Source organism: Embiotoca jacksoni, unplaced genomic scaffold, assembly GCF_022577435.1.
Source record: "Embiotoca jacksoni isolate LCO1_2020_lvr unplaced genomic scaffold, fEmbJac1.0.p SCAF_35, whole genome shotgun sequence".
NCBI lineage: Eukaryota > Metazoa > Chordata > Actinopteri > Embiotocidae > Embiotoca > Embiotoca jacksoni.
This window is the reverse complement of record NW_027185387.1, coordinates 95,326-119,049: the sequence shown is the minus strand read 5'-3', so window position 1 is coordinate 119,049 and position 23,724 is coordinate 95,326. Positions and strand designations below refer to the sequence as shown.

The 23,724-nt window shown below is 44.1% G+C and overlaps 3 protein-coding genes across 3 annotated transcripts; all 3 read right to left on the bottom strand.

Moving 5' to 3' along the window:
- Positions 1 to 4,297: 4,297 nt before the first annotated feature.
- Positions 4,298 to 6,903, bottom strand: LOC138208056 (tripartite motif-containing protein 16-like). Its single transcript, XM_069165704.1, has one exon. The coding sequence runs from the start codon at positions 6,886 to 6,888 to the stop codon at positions 5,215 to 5,217; it is 1,674 nt and encodes a 557-aa protein (XP_069021805.1). The 5' UTR covers positions 6,889 to 6,903; the 3' UTR covers positions 4,298 to 5,214.
- Positions 6,904 to 12,977: 6,074 nt separating this feature from the next.
- Positions 12,978 to 15,669, bottom strand: LOC138208000 (tripartite motif-containing protein 16-like). Its single transcript, XM_069165616.1, has one exon. The coding sequence runs from the start codon at positions 15,637 to 15,639 to the stop codon at positions 13,963 to 13,965; it is 1,677 nt and encodes a 558-aa protein (XP_069021717.1). The 5' UTR covers positions 15,640 to 15,669; the 3' UTR covers positions 12,978 to 13,962.
- A 1,070-nt stretch (positions 15,670 to 16,739) lies between these two features.
- Positions 16,740 to 19,381, bottom strand: LOC138208001 (tripartite motif-containing protein 16-like). The gene has a single exon (XM_069165617.1). The coding sequence runs from the start codon at positions 19,341 to 19,343 to the stop codon at positions 17,667 to 17,669; it is 1,677 nt and encodes a 558-aa protein (XP_069021718.1). The 5' UTR covers positions 19,344 to 19,381; the 3' UTR covers positions 16,740 to 17,666.
- Between the last annotated feature and the right edge of the window lie 4,343 nt (positions 19,382 to 23,724).

The following is a 23,724-nucleotide window of genomic DNA, read 5'->3' as shown; positions in this document are numbered from 1 at the left end:
CTGAGGTGTTCATCACTCAACTGGGATCTGTGAGGTGCTTTGTTGGTGTTCATCACACTAAAAGTCTGTTCACACACATACGTAGAGACAAACAACACCAGCATCCTCTGGGACATCTTCTGGATGTTTGGACATTTGGCTGCTTTAATGAAGCAGAAAACTCATCCAGTTTAAGAGAGTTGAACTTCTCCTTGAAGACGGTGTCACATTGGACATCAATCGGTTCACACTGAAACTCCTGTGGCGCCGTTTCAGGGTCTTGCTGGAGGGACATGAGACCAGCTGGAGGGACAAGAGACCAGCTGGAGGGACATGAGACCAGCTGGAGGGACATGAGACCAGCTGGAGGGACAAGAGACCAGCTGGAGGGACATGAGACCAGCTGGAGGGACATGAGACCAGCTGGAGGGACAGGACACCAGCTGAAGGGACATGACATCAGCTGAAGGGACAAGACGCCAGCTGAAGGGACGTGACACCAGCTGAAGGGACAAGACGCCAGCTGAAGGGACGTGACACCAGCTGAAGGGACGTGACACCAGCTGAAGGGACATGACACCAGTTGAAGGGACACGACACCAGCTGAAGGAACATGAGACCAGCTGAAGGGACACGACACCAGCTGAATGGACACGACACCTGACAAGACACCAGCTGAAGGGACACGACACCAGCTGAAGGGATATGAGACCAGCTGAAGGGACGGGACACCAGCTGAAGGGACGTGACATGAGCTGGAGGGACATGACACCAGCTGAAGGGACATGACATCAGCTGGAGGGACATGAGACCAGCTGGAAGGACATGAGACCAGCTGGAGGGACATGACACCAGCTGAAGGGACACGACACCAGCTGAAGGGACATGAGACCAGCTGAAGGGACACGACACCAGCTGAATGGACACGACACCTGACAAGACACCAGCTGAAGGGACACGACACCAGCTGAAGGGATATGAGACCAGCTGAAGGGACGGGACACCAGCTGAAGGGACGTGACATGAGCTGGAGGGACGTGACACCAGCTGGAGGGACATGACACCAGCTGGAGGGACATGAGACTAGCTGAAGGGACGGGACACCAGCTTAAGGGACATGAGACCAGCTGGAGGGACACGACACCAGCTGAAGGGACAGGAGACCAGCTGAAGGGACAAGACACCAGCTGAAGGGACACGACACCAGCTGAAGGGACATGAGACCAGCTGAAGGGACAGGACACCAGCTGAAGGGACACAACACCAGCTGAAGGGACACCAGCTGGAGGGACACAACACCAGCTGAAGGGACACGACACCAGCTGGATGGACATGAGACCAGCTGAAGGGACAGGACACCAGCTGAAGGGACACAACACCAGCTGAAGGGACACCAGCTGAAGGGACAAGACACCAGCTGAAGGGACACGACACCAGCTGGATGGACACGACACCAGCTTAAGAGACATGTCAATTTTTCCAAAATCAGAGAACCGATGGCAGAATTTTCCGTGCGGGTCGTCCAGTGATGTCCTGTCTGTCTTCATGTCCAGGACGTCTTTCAGCGTAGCCAGTGTGGGAAATGAGCGAATGACTTGTTTGACATTTGCTTTGAGAATAAAGCTAGCTTGGTTTTGAAGGCTCTGACGTTTGTGTACATTTCATGGACAAACTGGTCTTTCCCTCGTAGGTTCACGTTCAGCTCATTCATGTGTGTCAGTACGTCCTCAGCAAAAGATAAATCACAAAGACAATCTGTCACTCAGCTCAGGAAAACCGTCAGCTTTCTCAAGTAGCTCCAAAAATGAGATAATCTCCCGTTTGAGCTCCAACACTCGTTGACGTACTTTCCCCAAACTTAACCAGCGGACGTTGGAGTGGTGAAGCAAGTCCTGGTGATCAGAGTCAGTTTCTTCAAGAAACTTAATAACCTGACGATGGTGAAGTCCCCTCGCTCCAATAAAGTTCACCACTTCTACAACTGGCTTCACTACGTGGTCGAGCTGCAGGACGGATTTACACAGCGTAAGAAAATGTCCTCCTGCTCAGGGTTGTCCTCTTTCACCCTCTCCTGGATTCTTTTGAGCAACCCGACGTTTTTTCCAGTCAAATCTGGCGATCCGTCCGTGGTAACGTTGGTGAGGTAGCTCGTGCCTCTCGATGACCCCCGACACGACGAGTCCTCTCCCCGCGTTTTCCCCTTCAGGGATTTTACGGCCAAAAACTCCTCCGTTATCTCAAAATTGTCGTTAATCCCTCTGATAAACATTAAAAGCTGAGCGGTGTCCTTTATGTCGTTACTTTCGTCCAGTGCCAAGAAATATCTTGTAAATGACTCCGCTTCTTTGTTTATCCTGCTCGCCAAGTCTTCGTCACTGTCCTGCGTGATGAGCTCATGTCTTCTAATTTGTTCTTCTCTCAGGACACCAGACACCTGCTGTCTCCACCAGCACTCTTTGAGAAACTCCCCTTCGGAGAAAGGCTTGCTGGTCTTTGCTAATTTGAATGCCAGCAAATAACTTGTCTTGGTGCTTGATTCTTGGACGGCAGTTTGTCAGATGAAGGTGTTTTGCTCCAAACTATCTGCCGACCTCCGAGCGGTCCGTTCCTGCGTTGACTGCTTGTTCGCGCAATCAGCATGCTCGGTGGAAAAGTGACGGCTGATGTTGTATTCCTTTAAAACCGCGACGGTTTCTTGGTAAATAAGACACACGGCCTTCGACCGGACTTCAGTGGAAAAGGATTTAGTCGTCCGTTCCTTATTAAACACTCGGCGCTCGCTGTCGACTTTTCTTTTCTTTGGCCCGTTCATTGTTGCAGATGTGTTCAGAGCAGCAGCAGAGTAACAACAGAGAGCAGCCCGGCCTCCGCAAAATCAAGTCAACGTATCACTGCGCCTAGTGCGCCACCTGGTGGACCGCCAGGTATTACAAATGAATGCAGTCGTAATTATGATATGATTTGATTTGGGCAATTCTGTACCAATCTTCGGTTGGCCGGATTAAAGAGACCAACGGGCCGGATGTGGCCCGCGGGCCGTACTTTGCCCACCCCTGCTATAGCATGTCGTCTAAAATATGATAAAAAGTCAAAGCGAGAGCCGCGAGTGTTTTTATGGTCGTGAGTCGGGTCGTTGAATCGCGCTGCGTCCTGCTCTTAAAAAGAAGGACAGACAAAGTTCTGTAAAAATCCTGCAGATGTTGGGTTCATAAAATCTGTCTGGCTTCCTGAAAGTCTCTCTGAACCAGAGAATGATGGAGATCCCAGTTTAAACCTTTCATCTCTCAGATGTTTTTCTCCCTGGAGAGGAGAAGAATAAGGTGCCAGTCACTTCACTGAGAGACGCTGATCACTCATTCATGTTACCGTGGTGACAGAGAACTTCAGGAGACTCAGACACGTTAGCTTAGAGTCACCTCCTCTCCTGAACCTCCTCACATCCTCTCCTCCTCTCCTGAACCTCCCCTCCTCCTCTCATCCGCTCTTCCTCTCCTCTCCTCCTCTCTTCCTATCCTCCTCACCTCCTCTTCTCCTTTCCTCCTCCTCTCCTATCATCACCTCCTCTTCTCCTCTCGTCCTCTCCTCCTCACCACCACACTTCCTCACATCCTCACCTCCTCACCTCCTCTCCTCTCCTCCTCACATCCTCTTCTCTCCTGAACCTCCTCTCCTCCTCACATCCTCTCCTCTCCTGAACCTCCTCTCCTCCTCACATCCTCTCCTCTCCTGAACCTCCGCACCTCCTCTCCTCCTCACCTCCTCTTCTCTCCTGAACCTCCTTTCCTCCTCACATCCTCTCCTGAACCTCCTCTCCTCCTCACGTCCTCTCCTCTCCTGAACCTCCTCTCCTGAAACTTCTCTCCTCCTCACCTCCTCACATCCGCTCCTCCTCTCCTCTCCTCTCCTCCTCACCTCTTCTCCTTTTGATACTTTATATCATCGACTTTTGAAAATATCTTAAACAAACAGTAACTTTTTAAAGTGTTTTTACATTTTTTTTATTTTACTTTAAATACAAGAATATCCCCAAAACATGCAATTTAATATCGGCTACTATATTTTAAAATAAATGTGGTTTTATTTTTTTATTTTTATTTTTTAATAATTGAAATGAAATTATTCCATCATGGTGAACATATCGACATAAACACTTTGATTTAAAAAAAGAACGTGCTATTTTATTATTATTATTTTTTACCGTATTTAAATGAATAGAAGTCAATGACCGACTGGCTCGCTGGAGAAAACACTCAGCTGCTTCCAGACAAAATACTCTGATGAACCAAATGATGGTGAACAAATGCAGCATTTGAAGATATTGAATGTTTGCACTCAGTGAACTTTATTGATTTTTCAACACAACAGTATTAATAGTCAAAACAACAGATAGAACAAAGATTATATGAAATCAAATCAAAGAACACAACAGTCACACAACTGCAGACTCCCCACCTGGAGAGAAACGTAAAGTCCATCCATATATTTTAATGACACAATAAACCCGTCATATTGCAGCTGACTCTGATTATAATCAACATGCATACATTATCAGATCAATTCAAGACTAGAAGCAAAAATAAATCAACTCTAATGTAACTATGAAACTGGACCCACAAGAAAGAAGAACCTGTATCCATTAACATTATAAGTGGAAAATAATCATTAAAAAAATTAGCTATTGCTCAAAAAACATACTAAAAATGACTATTAACCTTCTTTTGATTTCAAAGTTGGTTAAAGTTGATCCTCAATGACTCCAGCTGGAATAATAACAATAAAAACTAAGCTAACTTCAGCATTAATTCCAAAAACAACATCTTTACACATCATGTAACGCTTCAGTTTGTTCCCACATTAAATGAGTAAAATCCTCTAAATGACTTTAGTTGAACGATTTCATGCACAGATTCCCTTCATCCACACAATCAGCTGCTTCTGACTCAGAATATCATCTGTGTACGATCAAATAACGATCGGCACAGTTTCCACGACCTGGTCTTTACATGGATTAGACCAGCGGCAGCGTTCGGTCCGTCAGAACCGATGAATGTGATTCCAGATGAGTGAGATAGTGAAGGCCCGGGCAACAGAGGAGACACAACAACACGTAAAACACACCAAACAAAGAAAACATGTTCCTGAAACATTTAGAGACGGAAAAGTGGGACTGACAGCTGATCTCAGTGCAGTGAAGACAAACACGTTTTAACCAACTGTCCCTTTAATCACTTCTGTCTATGTGACTTTAATGAACTCAGCAGATCCTTCATTCCTGTAAACATAAACTCCAGCATGGAGCGGCTGAGTGAATGTGGTCTGGACTCTGTGGAGGAGAGTCATGGTTTCAGAGACGTTGTAGAAAGACAGAATACCTGCACTGTGATCCAGGTACACTCCGACTCTGGAGGACCGAGGACCTGAGATTTCAGTTGGGACTTTGTTGTCAAAAAATATATAACAGTTTAAGTAGCAATATAATGACCATGATTTGTCATTACGTCCAAATAAACATTCTAGTGAGTTTCCTTCTCTGCTGATATTCTTGTATGCGACTGCGACTCCAACTCCTCCTCCTCTCCTCTCCACCTCCCAGTAACAACGTCCAGTCAGACTCTCTCTACTCAGGACCTGTTGGAAGTCAGTGAATCTGTCTGGATGATCAGAATAAGACTGTTTGTTTTGTTTATATGTTGCTTTTCTGTTCCCCTCAGATAATAACAGGTTTGTATGTGCTGTGTTTGGATCCAGTGTGATCTCACGTGAATATTTTAAGAATCCAGCTCTGGTCTTGGGCTCCGGTTGTGACAGTAAAACATCCACTTGGGTCACTGTCAGTGAGATGTCGGTCCGTTGCTCCCTCAGGACGTCCTGTAGTTTATCTCTGGTCTGCGACACAGCTGCCGTCACATCCTGGAAGTATCTCCGAGGACGAGTGTCGACGGCGGATGAGTGTGTGGACTCTCCGAGTGCTGACAGCGAGCGGTAGTTGCTCAGAAACTCGTTGTGATCCTCTGCGTGCGAGAGCCGCTTCAGCTCGTCGTCTCTCCTCGTCAGCTCGGCGATCTCCCGCTCCAGCTTCTCCTGAAGCTCTCTGATTCGACTCACTTCGGTTTCCAGCTGGGATCTGACCTGCAGCTTCACGTCGCTGCTCTTTTTCTGGATGAGACGGATCACCTCGGCGAAGATCTCCTCGCTGTGATCCGTCGCTTCTTTGGCGGAGGCGATGGCGGCCTCCACCTCCCTCTGAAGCAGCTGCACGTCTTTCTCTCGCTCCTGGATCTCCTGCCGGATGTTTCCTCGACTCCCCTCGAGCTCCTTCTGCTTCTCCGTCCTCTCTGCTGCAGCTGGGACGGTGTCGTGGCCTTTGTGTTCATCCATCGTGCAGAGATAACAGATAATCTGCCGATCGGTGCGGCAGAAGATCTTCATCACCTCGTCGTGAAGAGAGCAGATGTTCTCCTGGAGCTTCTTGGAGGGGTCGGCCAGCTTGTGTTTCTTTAATGGAGCTGCGTCATAGTGAGGTTGGAGGTGTTTCTCACAGTAAGATGCCAGACAGGATAAACAGGACTTGATAGCTTTCAGTTTTCTCCCCCTGCAGACGTCACAGGCCACATCTTCAGGTCCAGCGTAGCAGAGATCATCAGGAGCATCTTGGAGTCCCGTCTTCTTCAGCTCCTCCACTAAATCTGCCAACATGATGTTTTTGTCCAGGACAGGCCTCGGTATGAACGTCTTCATACACTGAGGACAGCTGTAGACTCCCATCCTATCCTGTCCGTCCCAGTGGACTTTAATACAGCTCATGCAGTAACTGTGTCCACAGGAAAGAGTCACCGGATTCTTCAGCAGGTCCAGACAGATCGAACAAGAACGTTTGTCTCGGTCCAGCTGAACTCCTCTCTGCGCCATTTCACCTCTCAGCAGCAAAGACTGTGTGAGTTTCACTTCCTCAAAAATAAAACTAGTTCCAGCTCTGATTTAAATATCACGTGACTCTGCAGCCAATGAGGACGTCAGCTCTTACAGCATGTTGGTTCCACCCGTCTGTGAAGTGCATAGAGCAATTGCATGCGACTTCAACCATCCCACGTGATACCACTCAGCCAATCACGTTTGTGCATTCCAGGCGGTAAACTTTGCGACTCTACAGTGCAGACAGATGAAAGAGTTAGAGGCTAGTTACACATGAAAAGGTGGTAGAAAGGAAAAGAAAGATCGCGATACATGTAGAGAAAACAAAGGGAGAGAAAAAGACGAGTGAGACGGAGAAAGGGAGAGAAAAATAAGGAACAAATAGCGCTCTCCAAAAAAAGCAAAGTGGACAGAGAAAATAGAGCATTTAATCCAGAAAGACAGACTCAATTCTGTTCATACTTCCCACTGAGAGCATTAAAGCAGTGTGTCTCACATGTTCAAAGACCACGGCACGAATATGAAACGCCATTATGAGACAAAACAAAGGTTTTGAGCAAACATACCCACTCAAATCTGAAGCGAGATCACAGTACATAAGTCGTCCCAGAGCCCAGTATGACCAGTCCACCAGGATCCTCATCCACACATCCACCCAACAACGTGCTCACGAGGGTTCCCTCAGAGCTGCTTGGATTTTGGGTCAACGCAAAAAGCTGTTGACTGACGGAGGGGTTGTCAAAGAATGCACGAGTGCAGCAGCTGAAACACGACTCAAGGGAAAACAAAAACAAGAGCTTTGTGATCAAATAAAGCAAATACCCACGTCAGCATCATCTGCCACAAAGAGAAGTGAAATATGAAGTCAGGACGTGCTAACCCAGCTAGATGAAGCCATGCATGAGGCACCACGTGGAGGCTGAGCTGTGGACGAGTCCACTGACATGTGTGACGACGCTCAGCTGTTAGTGGATGTCAGGTTTTTCAACACAGACCAGAAAGCATTGTGTGAAGAAGACCTGTTAGGGAATTCCTCAGAGAAGTTGATGCCAATGCTGATGATCTGTTGCTGCACAACAATGTGAGATGGCTCAGCAAAGGCAGGGTGGTGGCGTCCTTTTGGTCCATCAGGAGGGAAGTAGTATCTTCTTTGGCAGAGCTAAGAAGTCAGAAGGCAACACAGTTTTCTCTCTTTTTAGAAAATGAGGAACAGATGGATAACGTGGCCTTTTTGGTTGATATCACTTCACGTCTGTATGAACTGAATTTGAGGACAATTCAACTTGTGAACTGGTGACAGCTGTCTGCTCCTGTCAGAGGAAACTTGAGGTGTCCTTTGAAGACCTGCAGGGAGACTGTGGACACTTCCAGCAGTGCAGGGACAGGTTCAGGGACAGAGACGTGTCTTCTTCTGTTGACTTTATTGATAAGCTGATTGTAAACTTCAGCAACCCTTTTGACAGCTTCAGCTGTGGACAGCAGCTCACCATGTTCCTTCAGAACCCATTTCTCATCACAGATGTCAGCGGGTTCTCAAAGGAAGTCACGCAGCACTTTAAATGGGTAAATGCTGGGCCTCTCCAGATGTAATTGGTTGATCTTCAAGCAGATTCAATTCAATTCAATTCAACTTTATTTACATAGCGCCAAATCACAACATGGGTTATTTCATGGCACTTAACACGTTAAAGTCCTTACAGCAAGACTTTACAATATTATACAGAGAAACCCAACAATTCAACAATTCCCACATAAGCTAGGAGGGAAAAAACTCCTCTTTAAGGGAGAAAAACCTCCAACTGAGGGAAGGAAAAACTCCCTCTTAACAGGAAGAAACCTCCGACAGAACCAGGATCAGAGGTGGGCGGCCATCTGCCTCGACCGGTTGGGGTGAGAGGAGAGCAGAACTGAATGGAGACAACACACAATAAGTAAAACTATGGGAGAGAAAAAGATGGTGAGGTATGAGTGATGGAAGAAAAGATTTGTCTCTTGCTCTTGTTTGCATTGTGGCTCCGGAATGTCTCTTTTTGTTGTCTGTCTTATTTGCAAGTGATTCCTTTTGTTTTACTTTCCGCATCTAATTGACGACTCCCCTGTGTCCTTATCTTGTGGCCTACAACCAACTCAGTATTACCGTACGAAAGCAGATACAAAGGAATTGGGGGTGACTGTCAACTGTTTGTCACGCTGTATAGAAGCTGCCCTACGGAGGAGATCTGAAAGCAACGCTGAACACCTCTCTTTGAGGGTGCATGTATTTGCTCCTTCTTGCCAGAATAAATGTCCGATATGTTTGATTTTGAACCAAGCCTCTGAGTAATTTTTCTAACAATGAGTCAGTTAAAGAGTAGGAGGAAAGAAAAGAAGCTCAGCATGGAAGGAGGTCCAACAGCAACCTCGGCCTATAACAGCATAGGCTGGTTGGTTCAGGTCTACCTGAGCCAGCCCTAACTATAGGCTTTATCAAAAAGGAATGTTTTGAGTCTAATATTAAAGCTAGAGAGGGTTTCTGCCCCTCCAACACAAAATGGGAGCTGGTTCCACAGGAGAGGAGCCTGAAAACTGAATTCTACTTCTGGAAACTCTAGGAACCACAACTAGACCAGCGTACTGAGGGCAAAGTGCTCTGCTAGGATTATATGGTTCTTTAAGATCTCTAAGATATGATGGAGCCTGGTCATGTAGAGCTTTGTAAGTCATCAAGAGAATTTTAAATTCTATTCTTGATTTCACAGGAAGCCAGTGAAGAGAAGCTAAAACTGGAGAAATATGATCTGTCTTTCTAAATCCCGTCAGTACTCTTGCTGCAGCATTTTGGATCAGCTGAAGGTTTTTAATGAGTAATTTGGACATCCTAACAACAAGGAATTACAATAATCTAGCCTAGAAGTTACAAACGCATGAATGAGTTTTTCTGCGTCACGCTGAGGAAGGATTTTCCTGATTTTATTAATATTATGTCGATGAAAGAAGGCAGTTCTGGAGATTTGCTTTATATGGTGTCTAAAGGACAAATCCTCATCAAAGATGACTTCAGGGTTCCTCACAGTTTTGTTGGAGGCCAAGACAATGTCACCTGGAGTAACTAAGTGATTACAGAAAGAGTTTCTGAGGTGTTTAGGACCACGTGCAATAACTTCTGTTTTGTCTGAATTTAGAAGCAGGAAGTTTTTGGTCATCCAGGCCTTTATGTCTTTTAGACAGGCTTCACGTTTCACTATCTGATTAGTTTCATCTAGTTTTATAGAAAGATATAGCTGAGTGTCATCTGCATAACAATGGAAGTTGATGCAGTGCTTCCTGATGACATCTCCTAATGGAAGCATGTACAAAGCAAAAAGTATTGGGCCTAACACTTAGCCTTGTGGTACTCCATAACTAACTCTTGTTTGTCTGGAAGATTTATTGTTGACATGGACAAACTGGAATCTATCTGATAAGTAGGATTTGAACCAGTCTAATGCAGTTCCTTTAATCCTCGTAACGTCTTCTAATCTCTGTAATAAGATCGTATGATCAATTGTATCAAAAGCAGCACTGAGGTCCAGAAGAACAAGTTCAGAGACGAGTCCATTATCTGAGGCTAATAAAAGGTCGTTAGTAACGTTCACCAGAGCTGTTTCTGTGCTATGATGAACTCTAAAGCCTGACTGAAAATCTTCAAACAGATCATTGCTTTGTAAATGATCAAAAAGTTGATTTGCAACAACGTTTTCAAGGATTTTAGAAATAAACGTCAGGTTGTAAATTGGTCTGTAGTTTCCTATAACAGCTGATCAAGAGTCGGCTTTTTAAGTAAAGGTTTAATTACAGCCACTTTAAAAGCCTGCGGTACGTAGCCGGTTACAATAGATAGGTTGATCTGATCTAACATGGAAGTATTAATTAAAGGAAAGACCTCCTTAAAAAGTTTAGTTGGGATGAGATCTAACAGACAGCTAGAGGATCCAGATGAAGAAATAACTCTAGTTAACTCAGAGAGCTCAACAGGAGAGAAATGTTCCAAGTTTACATCTGGTCCTAAAGTTGCTTTCAGGGCTGCTGTGCTTAACATCACATCAGTGATGGTAACAGGAAGGGTCGGCCCGATTCTCTCCCTGATAGTAAGAATTTTATTGGTAAAGAAGTTAATGAAGTCATTACTGCTGAGAGCTGAAGGAATAGAGGACTCAACAGAACTGTGACTCTTTGTCAACCTGCTACAGTGATGAAAAGAAACCTGGGGTTGTTCTTGTTGTCATCTATTAATGATGAATAATATAAAGTTCTGGCCTTACGAAGAGTTTTCTGATATAATATTAGACGATCCTTCCAGGGAGGTGAAATTCTTCTAAATTAGTGGAACTCCATTTCCTTTCCATCTTTCTAGTCGTTGCCTAGCAGAGCGTAGTTCTGAGTTGTACCACGGAGACAACTTCCTCTGGTTCATGACTCTCTTCTTCAGAGGGGCGACATCATCTGGAGTTGTAGCAGAGATACTGCAGTGTTTTCTACCAGATGATCCACTTGTGTGGGACTAAGATCAACGTAGATGCCTTCCACTGCTTTAACACACGGCATCGAAGAGGATAAGCGTGTAACTGCTTCCTTAAACTTGGCCACGGCATCATCTGACAGATGTGGGCCTGAAAGAGCAGTTTGTAAGAACTGACCCGTCCACTTTCTGGCTCCTCCCTGAGACAGCTTTCCCAGGTCTGAGGAAAGTAGCCCGATACATCTGGACCATGTTTGGCAGCTTTCTACACAATGAACATGATCAAAACTAAATATGGTTCCAGACTCACCAATGAGCTCCTCCACACGTGGATGAGAACGGCTCTGACTCCATTCAAGCCTACTAACCCGAATCCTAACCCAACCCAGCTTTAAAATCCTGGCAGGACAAGCTAGAGCTCAATTCTCTCACTGAGCAACACAGTGGAGGAGTGAGATATAAGAGGGGAAGAGAGTGATACTCTAAAACTCTTCAATTGTTACGATGTGTTGAGATGTATTATCTGTAAAATTGGTTGAGACTGTTGAGTCGAGATGTGAAACAGAAAAGGGGAAATTCAAGCTTTTCCTCCCTTTATTTTATTTTTCTGAAGTTAAGCATTTTATTTGAACGTGCACAATTTTCACATTCTATTCATTTTCTCTGATTTTGAAATGCAGCCCGACTTTTATTTAGTTAATGAGAGAACGTTATACAAGTCTGCAGTCGTACATACAGCGGGTGAAATAAGTAGTGAACACGTCACCATATTTCTCAGTAAATATATTTCCAAAGGTTCTATAGACATGAAATGTTCACCAGATGTTGGTAACAACCCAAGTAATCCAGACATACACAGAAACCCAAACAAATAAGTTCAGAAATGAAGTCACGTTGTAATAATGTGAAACGACACGACTCCTCCTCTCCTGAACCTCCCTCCTCCTCACACCCGCTCCTCCTCTCCTCTCCTCACCTCCTCTTCTCCTCTCCTCCTCCTCTCCTCACCTCCTCTCCTCCTCTCCTCTCCTCCTCTCGTCCCTTCCTCCTCACCTCCTCTCCTCCTCACCTGCTCACCTCCTCTTCTCCTCTCCTCCTCACCTCCTCTTCTCCTCTCATCCTCACCTCTTCTCCTCCTCTCCTCCTCTCCTCTCCTCCTCACCGCCTCACATCCTCACCTCCTCATCTCCTCTCCTCCACTCCTCCTCTCCTGAACCTCCATTCCTCCTCTCCTGCTGAACCTCTCCTCCTCCTCACATCCGCTCCTCCTCTCCTCTCCTCCTCTCCTCTTGATACTTTATATCATCGACTTTTGAAAATATCTTAAACAAACAATAACTTTTTAAAGTCTTTTTAATTTTTTTTTTATTTTACTTTAAATACAAGAATATCCCCAAAACATGCAATTTAATATCGGCTACTATATTTTAAAATAAATGTTTTTTTGTTTTTTTTAAATAATTGAAATAAAATGATTCCATCATGGTGAACATGTCGACATAAACACTTTGATTTAAAAAAAGAACGTGCTATTTTTTTTTTATTTTTTTTTTTTACCGTATTTAAATGAATAGAAGTCAATGACCGACTGGCTCGCTGGAGAAAACACTCAGCTGCTTCCAGACAAAATACTCTGATGAACCAAATGATGGTGAACAAATGCAGCATTTGAAGATATTGAATGTTTGCACTCAGTGAACTTTATTGATTTTTCAACACAACAGTATTAATAGTCAAAACAACACATAGAACAAAGATTATATGAAATCAAATAAAAGAACACAACAGTCACACAACTGCAGACTCCCCACCTGGAGAGAAACGTAAAGTCCATCCATATATTTTAATGACACAATAAACCCGTCATATTGCAGCTGACTCTGATTATAATCAACATGCAGACATGATCAGATCAATTCAAGACTAGAAGCAAAAATAAATCAACTCTAATGTAACTATAAAACTGGACCCACAAGAAAGAAGAAACTGTATCCATTAACATTATAAGTGGAAAATAATCATTAAAAAAATTAGCTGTTGCTCAAAAAACATAGTAAAAATGATTATTAACCTTGTTTTGATTTCAAAGTTGGTTAAAGTTGACCCTCAATGACTCAAGCTGGAATAATAACAATAAAAACTAAGCTAACTTCAGCATTAATTCCAAAAACAACATCTTTACACATCATGTAACGCTTCAGTTTGTTCCCACATTAAATGAGTAAAATCCTCTAAATGACTTTAGTTGAACGATTTCATGCACAGATTCCCTTCATCCACACAATCAGCTGCTTCTGACTCAGAATATCATCTGTGTACGATCAAATAACGATCGGCACAGTTTCCACGACCTGGTCTTTACATGGATTAGACCAGCGGCAGCGTTCGGTCCGTCAGAACCGATAAATGTGATTCCAGATGAGTGAGATAGTGAAGGCCCGGGCAGCGGAGGAGACACAACAACACGTAAAACACACCAAACAAAGAAAACATGTTCCTGAAACATTTAGAGACGGAAAAGTGGGACTGACAGCTGATCTCAGTGCAGTGAAGACAAACACGTTTTAACCAACTGTCCCTTTAATCACTTCTGTCTATGTGACTTTAATGAACTCAGCAGATTCTCCTTCCTTCCAGTAAATATGGACTCCAGCATGGAGCGGCTGAGTGAATGTGGTCTGGACTCTGTGGAGGAGAGTCATGGTTTCAGAGACGTCGTAGAAAGACAGAATACCTGCACTGTGATCCAGGTACACTCCGACTCTGGAGGACAGAGGACCTGAGATTTTAGTTTGGACTTTGTTGTCATAAAATATATAACAGTTTAAGTAGCAATATAATGACCATGATTTGTCATTACGTCCAAATAAACATTCTAGTGAGTTTCCTTCTCTGCTGATATTCTTGTATGCGACTGCGACTCCAACTCCTCCTCCTCTCCTCTCCACCTCCCAGTAACAACGTCCAGTCAGACTCTCTCTACTCAGGACCTGTTGGAAGTTAGTGAATCTGTCTGGATGTTTAGAATAAGACTGTTTGTTTTGTTTATATGTTGCTTTTCTGTTCCCCTCAGATAATAACAGGTTTGTATTTGCTGTGTTTGGATCCAGTGTGATCTCACGTGAATATTTTAAGAATCCAGCTCTGGTCTTGGGCTCCGGTTGTGACAGTAAAACATCCACTTGGGTCACTGTCAGTGAGATGTCGGTCCGTTGCTCCCTCAGGACGTCCTGTAGTTTATCTCTGGTCTGCGACACAGCTGCCGTCACATCCTGGAAGTATCTCCGAGGACGAGTGTCGACGGCGGATGAGTGTGTGGACTCTCCGAGTGCTGACAGCGAGCAGTAGTTGCTCAGAAACTCGTTGTGATCCTCTGCGTGCGAGAGCCGCTTCAGCTCGTCGTCTCTCCTCGTCAGCTCGGCGATCTCCCGCTCCAGCTTCTCCTGAAGCTCTCTGACTCGACTCACTTCGGTTTCCAGCTGGGATCTGACCTGCAGCTTCACGTCGCTGCTGGTTTTCTGGATGAGACGGATCACCTCGGCGAAGATCTCCTCGCTGTGATCCGTCGCTTCTTTGGCGGAGGCGATGGCGGCCTCCACCTCCCTCTGAAGCAGCTGCACGTCTTTCTCTCGCTCCTGGATCTCCTGCCGGATGTTTCCTCGACTCCCCTCGAGCTCCTTCTGCTTCTCCGTCCTCTCTGCTGCAGCTGGGACGGTGTCGTGGCCTTTGTGTTCATCCATCGTGCAGAGATAACAGATAATCTGCCGATCGGTGCGGCAGAAGATCTTCATCACCTCGTCGTGAAGAGAGCAGATGTTCTCCTGGAGCTTCTTGGAGGGGTCGGCCAGCTTGTGTTTCTTGAATGGAGCTGCGTCATAGTGAAGTTGGAGGTGTTTCTCACAGTAAGATGCCAGACAGGATAAACAGGACTTGATAGCTTTCAGTTTTCTCCCCCTGCAGACGTCACAGGCCACATCTTCAGGTCCAGCGTAGCAGAGATCATCAGGAGCATCTTGGAGTCCCGTCTTCTTCAGCTCCTCCACTAAATCTGCCAACATGGTGTTTTTGTCCAGGACAGGCCTCGGTATGAACGTCTTCATGCACTGAGGACAGCTGTAGACTCCCTTCTTGTCCTCTTCATCCCAGTGAGCTTTAATACAGCTCATGCAGTAACTGTGTCCACAGGTAAGAGTCACCGGATCCTTCAGCAGGTCCAGACAGATCGAACAAGAAAATTTGTCTCGGTCCAGCTGAACTCCTCTCTGCGCCATTTCACCTCTCAGCAGCAAAGACTGTGTGAGTTTCACTTCCTCAAAGATAAAACTAGTTCCAGCTCTGATTTAAATATCACATGACTCTGCAGCCAATGAGGACGTCAGCTCTTCCAGTTCACCCCATGTCGGCTCCGCCCATCTTCAAGCTGCAGATGTGAAGGAGGGAACAAGGAAACGTGGACAGAGTGGAGCTGCTGAGTTTGAGAGCAGGAAGAAGAGGGAGGGTTATCAGACTGTGTTCCTTCCACGACAACAACACTTTGAAAACGTGTCCTTATTGTGGTGGCAAATAGTTTTTGGCTCCATATTTGTGTAATTCGTTCTCATTTTCTGTTCAGTTTATTTTTCCGGGTTCAACAGCAGAGATTTGTCAAATTAAACTGCAAAGAAAAACACTTTTTTCCACATATTTAAAGAAATAAACTAACATTTCATTAATGTTATCATTTTGGTAACAGACATCACTTCAAATATTACTGGACTGTTCACATCAATGAGTCAACTTGATATAAGATCTTGTTGAAACTCACTTTGCTCAACCTGAACTTCAGTAATCAGTGTTAAAGAACCAGCATGGAGGATTTGAAGTCCAAATAAAGAAAGTCAAACCAGTCGGTTGCTCAGTTTGTTTGAAACATCTTTGCAACAGATTTGAGATGTATTTTAAATATAGTAAACACCTTAATATCTCTTTATACAGTCTAACTTCAAAGGGAAACAGTAGAATTTCACATTACGGCCATGAGAGGGCAAGACAAGTTTATTTGTAGAGCACATTATTTACAGCCAAGAAGTTGTTCAGCTGTTGAAAAAACACTTTTTCAGTAATTTTACTGAAAAATGGGAGGTTTGATATTGGCCTGTAATGTTTCATTGTTGCGGAGTCTAAATTAAAGGTTTATGTAAATATTCTCATTCAAGGGAGAAAAGGAATCAAACTCATCGATCCTCAAAGAGTTTTCTCAGTAAAATGCTGTTCGTTCCTCAATAATTTGACATCATGAAATTTCTACTGTAACTTTCAACCCTGTTTTCTGTCTCAGCTGCTTCCAGACAAAATACTCTGATGAACCAAATGATGGTGAACAAATGCAGCATTTGAAGATATTGAATGTTTGCACTCAGTGAACTTTATTGATTTTTCAACACAACAGTATTAATAGTCAAAACAACACATAGAACAAAGATTATATGAAATCAAATAAAAGAACACAACAGTCACACAACTGCAGACTCCCCACCTGGAGAGAAACGTAAAGTCCATCCATATATTTTAATGACACAATAAACCCGTCATATTGCAGCTGACTCTGATTATAATCAACATGCAGACATGATCAGATCAATTCAAGACTAGAAGCAAAAATAAATCAACTCTAATGTAACTATAAAACTGGACCCACAAGAAAGAAGAAACTGTATCCATTAACATTATAAGTGGAAAATAATCATTAAAAAAATTAGCTGTTGCTCAAAAAACATAGTAAAAATGATTATTAACCTTGTTTTGATTTCAAAGTTGGTTAAAGTTGACCCTCAATGACTCAAGCTGGAATAATAACAATAAAAACTAAGCTAACTTCAGCATTAATTCCAAAAACAACATCTTTACACATCATGTAACGCTTCAGTTTGTTCCCACATTAAATGAGTAAAATCCTCTAAATGACTTTAGTTGAACGATTTCATGCACAGATTCCCTTCATCCACACAATCAGCTGCTTCTGACTCAGAATATCATCTGTGTACGATCAAATAACGATCGGCACAGTTTCCACGACCTGGTCTTTACATGGATTAGACCAGCGGCAGCGTTCGGTCCGTCAGAACCGATAAATGTGATTCCAGATGAGTGAGATAGTGAAGGCCCGGGCAGCGGAGGAGACACAACAACACGTAAAACACACCAAACAAAGAAAACATGTTCCTGAAACATTTAGAGACGGAAAAGTGGGACTGACAGCTGATCTCAGTGCAGTGAAGACAAACACGTTTTAACCAACTGTCCCTTTAATCACTTCTGTCTATGTGACTTTAATGAACTCAGCAGATTCTCCTTCCTTCCAGTAAATATGGACTCCAGCATGGAGCGGCTGAGTGAATGTGGTCTGGACTCTGTGGAGGAGAGTCATGGTTTCAGAGACGTCGTAGAAAGACAGAATACCTGCACTGTGATCCAGGTACACTCCGACTCTGGAGGACAGAGGACCTGAGATTTTAGTTTGGACTTTGTTGTCATAAAATATATAACAGTTTAAGTAGCAATATAATGACCATGATTTGTCATTACGTCCAAATAAACATTCTAGTGAGTTTCCTTCTCTGCTGATATTCTTGTATGCGACTGCGACTCCAACTCCTCCTCCTCTCCTCTCCACCTCCCAGTAACAACGTCCAGTCAGACTCTCTCTACTCAGGACCTGTTGGAAGTTAGTGAATCTGTCTGGATGTTTAGAATAAGACTGTTTGTTTTGTTTATATGTTGCTTTTCTGTTCCCCTCAGATAATAACAGGTTTGTATTTGCTGTGTTTGGATCCAGTGTGATCTCACGTGAATATTTTAAGAATCCAGCTCTGGTCTTGGGCTCCGGTTGTGACAGTAAAACATCCACTTGGGTCACTGTCAGTGAGATGTCGGTCCGTTGCTCCCTCAGGACGTCCTGTAGTTTATCTCTGGTCTGCGACACAGCTGCCGTCACATCCTGGAAGTATCTCCGAGGACGAGTGTCGACGGCGGATGAGTGTGTGGACTCTCCGAGTGCTGACAGCGAGCGGTAGTTGCTCAGAAACTCGTTGTGATCCTCTGCGTGCGAGAGCCGCTTCAGCTCGTCGTCTCTCCTCGTCAGCTCGGCGATCTCCCGCTCCAGCTTCTCCTGAAGCTCTCTGACTCGACTCACTTCGGTTTCCAGCTGGGATCTGACCTGCAGCTTCACGTCGCTGCTGGTTTTCTGGATGAGACGGATCACCTCGGCGAAGATCTCCTCGCTGTGATCCGTCGCTTCTTTGGCGGAGGCGATGGCGGCCTCCACCTCCCTCTGAAGCAGCTGCACGTCTTTCTCTCGCTCCTGGATCTCCTGCCGGATGTTTCCTCGACTCCCCTCGAGCTCCTTCTGCTTCTCCGTCCTCTCTGCTGCAGCTGGGACGGTGTCGTGGCCTTTGTGTTCATCCATCGTGCAGAGATAACAGATAATCTGCCGATCGGTGCGGCAGAAGATCTTCATCACCTCGTCGTGACGAGAGCAGATGTTCTCCTGGAGCTTCTTGGAGGGGTCGGCCAGCTTGTGTTTCTTGAATGGAGCTGCGTCATAGTGAAGTTGGAGGTGTTTCTCACAGTAAGATGCCAGACAGGATAAACAGGACTTGATAGCTTTCAGTTTTCTCCCCCTGCAGACGTCACAGGCCACATCTTCAGGTCCAGCGTAGCAGAGATCATCAGGAGCATCTTGGAGTCCCGTCTTCTTCAGCTCCTCCACTAAATCTGCCAACATGGTGTTTTTGTCCAGGACAGGCCTCGGTATGAACGTCTTCATGCACTGAGGACAGCTGTAGACTCCCTTCTTGTCCTCTTCATCCCAGTGAGCTTTAATACAGCTCATGCAGTAACTGTGTCCACAGGTAAGAGTCACCGGATCCTTCAGCAGGTCCAGACAGATCGAACAAGAAAATTTGTCTCGGTCCAGCTGAACTCCTCTCTGCGCCATTTCACCTCTCAGCAGCAAAGACTGTGTGAGTTTCACTTCCTCAAAGATAAAACTAGTTCCAGCTCTGATTTAAATATCACATGACTCTGCAGCCAATGAGGACGTCAGCTCTTCCAGTTCACCCCATGTCGGCTCCGCCCATCTTCAAGCTGCAGATGTGAAGGAGGGAACAAGGAAACGTGGACAGAGTGGAGCTGCTGAGTTTGAGAGCAGGAAGAAGAGGGAGGGTTATCAGACTGTGTTCCTTCCACGACAACAACACTTTGAAAACGTGTCCTTATTGTGGTGGCAAATAGTTTTTGGCTCCATATTTGTGTAATTCGTTCTCATTTTCTGTTCAGTTTATTTTTCCGGGTTCAACAGCAGAGATTTGTCAAATTAAACTGCAAAGAAAAACACTTTTTTCCACATATTTAAAGAAATAAACTAACATTTCATTAATGTTATCATTTTGGTAACAGACATCACTTCAAATATTACTGGACTGTTCACATCAATGAGTCAACTTGATATAAGATCTTGTTGAAACTCACTTTGCTCAACCTGAACTTCAGTAATCAGTGTTAAAGAACCAGCATGGAGGATTTGAAGTCCAAATAAAGAAAGTCAAACCAGTCGGTTGCTCAGTTTGTTTGAAACATCTTTGCAACAGATTTGAGATGTATTTTAAATATAGTAAACACCTTAATATCTCTTTATACAGTCTAACTTCAAAGGGAAACAGTAGAATTTCACATTACGGCCATGAGAGGGCAAGACAAGTTTATTTGTAGAGCACATTATTTACAGCCAAGAAGTTGTTCAGCTGTTGAAAAAACACTTTTTCAGTAATTTTACTGAAAAATGGGAGGTTTGATATTGGCCTGTAATGTTTCATTGTTGCGGAGTCTAAATTAAAGGTTTATGTAAATATTCTCATTCAAGGGAGAAAAGGAATCAAACTCATCGATCCTCAAAGAGTTTTCTCAGTAAAATGCTGTTCGTTCCTCAATAATTTGACATCATGAAATTTCTACTGTAACTTTCAACCCTGTTTTCTGTCTCAGCTGCTTCCAGACAAAATACTCTGATGAACCAAATGATGGTGAACAAATGCAGCATTTGAAGATATTGAATGTTTGCACTCAGTGAACTTTATTGATTTTTCAACACAACAGTTTTAATAGTCAAAACAACACATAGAACAAAGATTATATGAAATCAAATAAAAGAACACAACAGTCACACAACTGCAGACTCCCCACCTGGAGAGAAACGTAAAGTCCATCCATATATTTTAATGACACAATAAACCCGTCATATTGCAGCTGACTCTGATTATAATCAACATGCAGACATGATCAGATCAATTCAAGACTAGAAGCAAAACTAAATCAACTCTAATGTAACTATAAAACTGGACCCACAAGAAAGAAGAACCTGTATCCATTAACATTATAAGTGTCAAATAATATGAATAAGAAAACTTTGCTGTGACTCAAAAAACACAATAAAAATGATTCATGAACGTCTTTTTATTTAAAATTGCTGCAGAAGTTTGTTAGTTGATCCTCAATGACTCCAGCTGGAATAAAAACTAAACTAAGATCAGCATGAATTGATCAAAACAACATCTTGAACATCGTTATTCATCACGTGAAGCTTTAGCTTGTTCCCCCGTTAAATCAGTCAAATCCTGTCAATGACTTTTGTTCCGTGATTTCTTCTCTTTTCCTCTTAAAGTCCCGTCACACCGTGAATCATTTCCTTCGTGTCGCTGCTCACACCTTAATTCATATATGTCAAGCTCAAGGCCCGCGGGCCACATCCGGCCCAGCGTGCAATTATATCCGGCCCGCGAGATAATTAAAATAGATCTATTATTATGGCCCGGCGATAGGAAGCGCTGATAATACACAAACTACAGATCCCATAATGCAGTGCTTCAGTTGCCTTTACGGACGCTCGGATACCCGGGAACTTTCCCACGTCAATCAAGTCATCTTCTGTTGCGCTCCAACTGGCTGCAACCCTGTTGAAAAGTTATGGCGATGCCCCTCACAATGGAGAAGAGAAAAGTTGATTCTGAAAACAGAGCTTTTCAAAACCGATGGGAGGCTGAGTACATGTTTACTGACACTGCCGGTAAACCTGTGTGTCTCATTTGTGGAGCTAACGTGGCTGTAATGAAGGAATTTAATCTACGACGGCACTACGAGACAAAACATCAGGAGCTGCAAAACCTGAATGCAGAGGAGAAGATACAGAGAGTAGAAGAGTTAAAGAAGACTCTGAGAGTTCAGCAGACGTTTTTCACCAGAGCAAAATCCCAAAGTGAAGCTGCTGTGAAAGCAAGTTTTATTGTGGCAGAGGAGATAGCCAAATCAGCCCGTCCATTGACCGAGGGAGAGTTTGTGAAGGGATGCATGATGAAGGTGTGCGATGTCTTGTGTCCAGAACAAAAGCAGATGTTTGCAAATGTAAGCCTGAGTAGAAATACGGTTGCTGATCAGATTTGTGAGATGGCCACTGATTTAAAAACACAGTTGAGTGAGAGAAGCAAAGACTTTACTGCATTTTCTCTTGCTGTTGATGAAAGTACCGAAAGGGACGTGACCGCATCATCACTGACATGTACGATGCGGTGAAGGCATTTAAAGTGAAGCTGCTCTTATGGGAGACACAAATGCACCAGTCCAACTTGCCTCACTTCCCCTGTTGCCAAGTAATGTTGAACCAAGTCGGCACAACGGTGTTCCCAAATACGCACTTTGCTGACAAACTGAGCCACTACGCACTGAATCCGCACGACGCAACGGTGACTTTGAAGCACGAAAAAAGAAGTTCGAGCTGCTTCGCAACCCGTTTGCCGTCGACGTGGAAACTGCTCCTGTCCAGATTCAGATGGAGCTGATTGAGCTGCAGTGTAATGAGACACTAAAGGCAAAGTACGACACCGCAGGACCCGCACAGTTTATTCACTCCATTCCTGAAACAAAGCCCCAGCTCCGTCTGCATGCTGCTCAAACCTTGTGCATGTTTGGTAGAAACATATCTGTGTGAGAAGCTGTTCTCAGTGATGAAGATGAACAAAACAGCACACAGGAGTCGTCTCACCGACGAACACCTGCAGTCCATCCTGAGGATCTCCACAACACAGGAACTCACACCAAACCTAAACCATCTTATTGCCCAAAAAAGATGCCAAACATCCTGCTCTGACAAAATGGCATAAGAGCAAAGAAAAATGTTTTGATTTATTTTACTTAAAAGTACTATTTTAATTTATTTTTTTCAGGTTTTTTGCGGCGTGTTCTTATTTCTAACTTGTATAATTTTGACAGGATATATTTTTATGGAGAGCAAAATACTTTATTTTGTTTAAAGTTTAAGTTTATTTATTCTGAAATAATATTCCTGTCTGTTTTATTCATATTTATGTTCAAACATGTCGTTTCAGTGTGTTCAATAAATGTTTATCCTGTTCGGCCCGCCACCTGAAGTTTGCTTTGAGTTTTGGCCCCCTGTGCAATTGAGTTTGACACCCCTGCCTTAATTCAACAATGCAGTTTGTCTCTGCAGCCTCCGAACACTGTAAAACATGACGGAACCCAGGTCATGTTCAGTAGCCCAATTTACAGACGTTCCCTAAACGTGTCACCAAGCGAGCTCGTGCTCTGAACGTCCTGCCGGTTGCTCGTAGCGGAGCCGTTAACCGACATTTGGAGATTCCCGAGAGACTTCAGTGAATTTCTCCGTATTTCCAGTGAGAGTTACCTGTCGAGGGAGAAGTTGTCACCGGGACGAACTCCGTCGGGCGTTTCTTCCCCATTAAGTGGATTATCCAGGTGAGTTGCTACCTGAAGTTATCTCGTTAACTAAGTTGTGTCCGAGAATTGGGAGTAATTTCCCTTGAGGAACATAGCAAAGTCAAAAGCAGTCAGGAGAACAACATTTCGGAAGTGTGTTGTTTGAAATGGAGGCAAAATGAGATCATTCGGTCACAAGTGTTGAAAGTTGTGAAAGTTGAGTGTAAATCTGATGTGATGGAAGTAAAACAAGAGTAAAGTCGGACTATGTAATGATGTTCTGCACACTTGTGTCCAGGCTGTTTTTGTTGAGGGATTCATGAAGTGATGACGAGCTGCTTCGTCTGCTATCCCGTCTGGATCTTCACCGCTGCTCGGGGATGCTGGACCGTGTCAAGAGGCGGGAGGAAGAAAATCCCAGAAACTTCAAAGGATCCCATTTGATTTGCACTTTGTTTCTGAGATGTAATGAATTAACATGTGATGTAATGAATTAACATGTGATGTAATGTTTCACTCATTGGACAAATAAATTCTGATTCTATTCTGTTTTCCCAAACCAGCCTGCTCCGTCCACCAGAGAGACAGGGTGC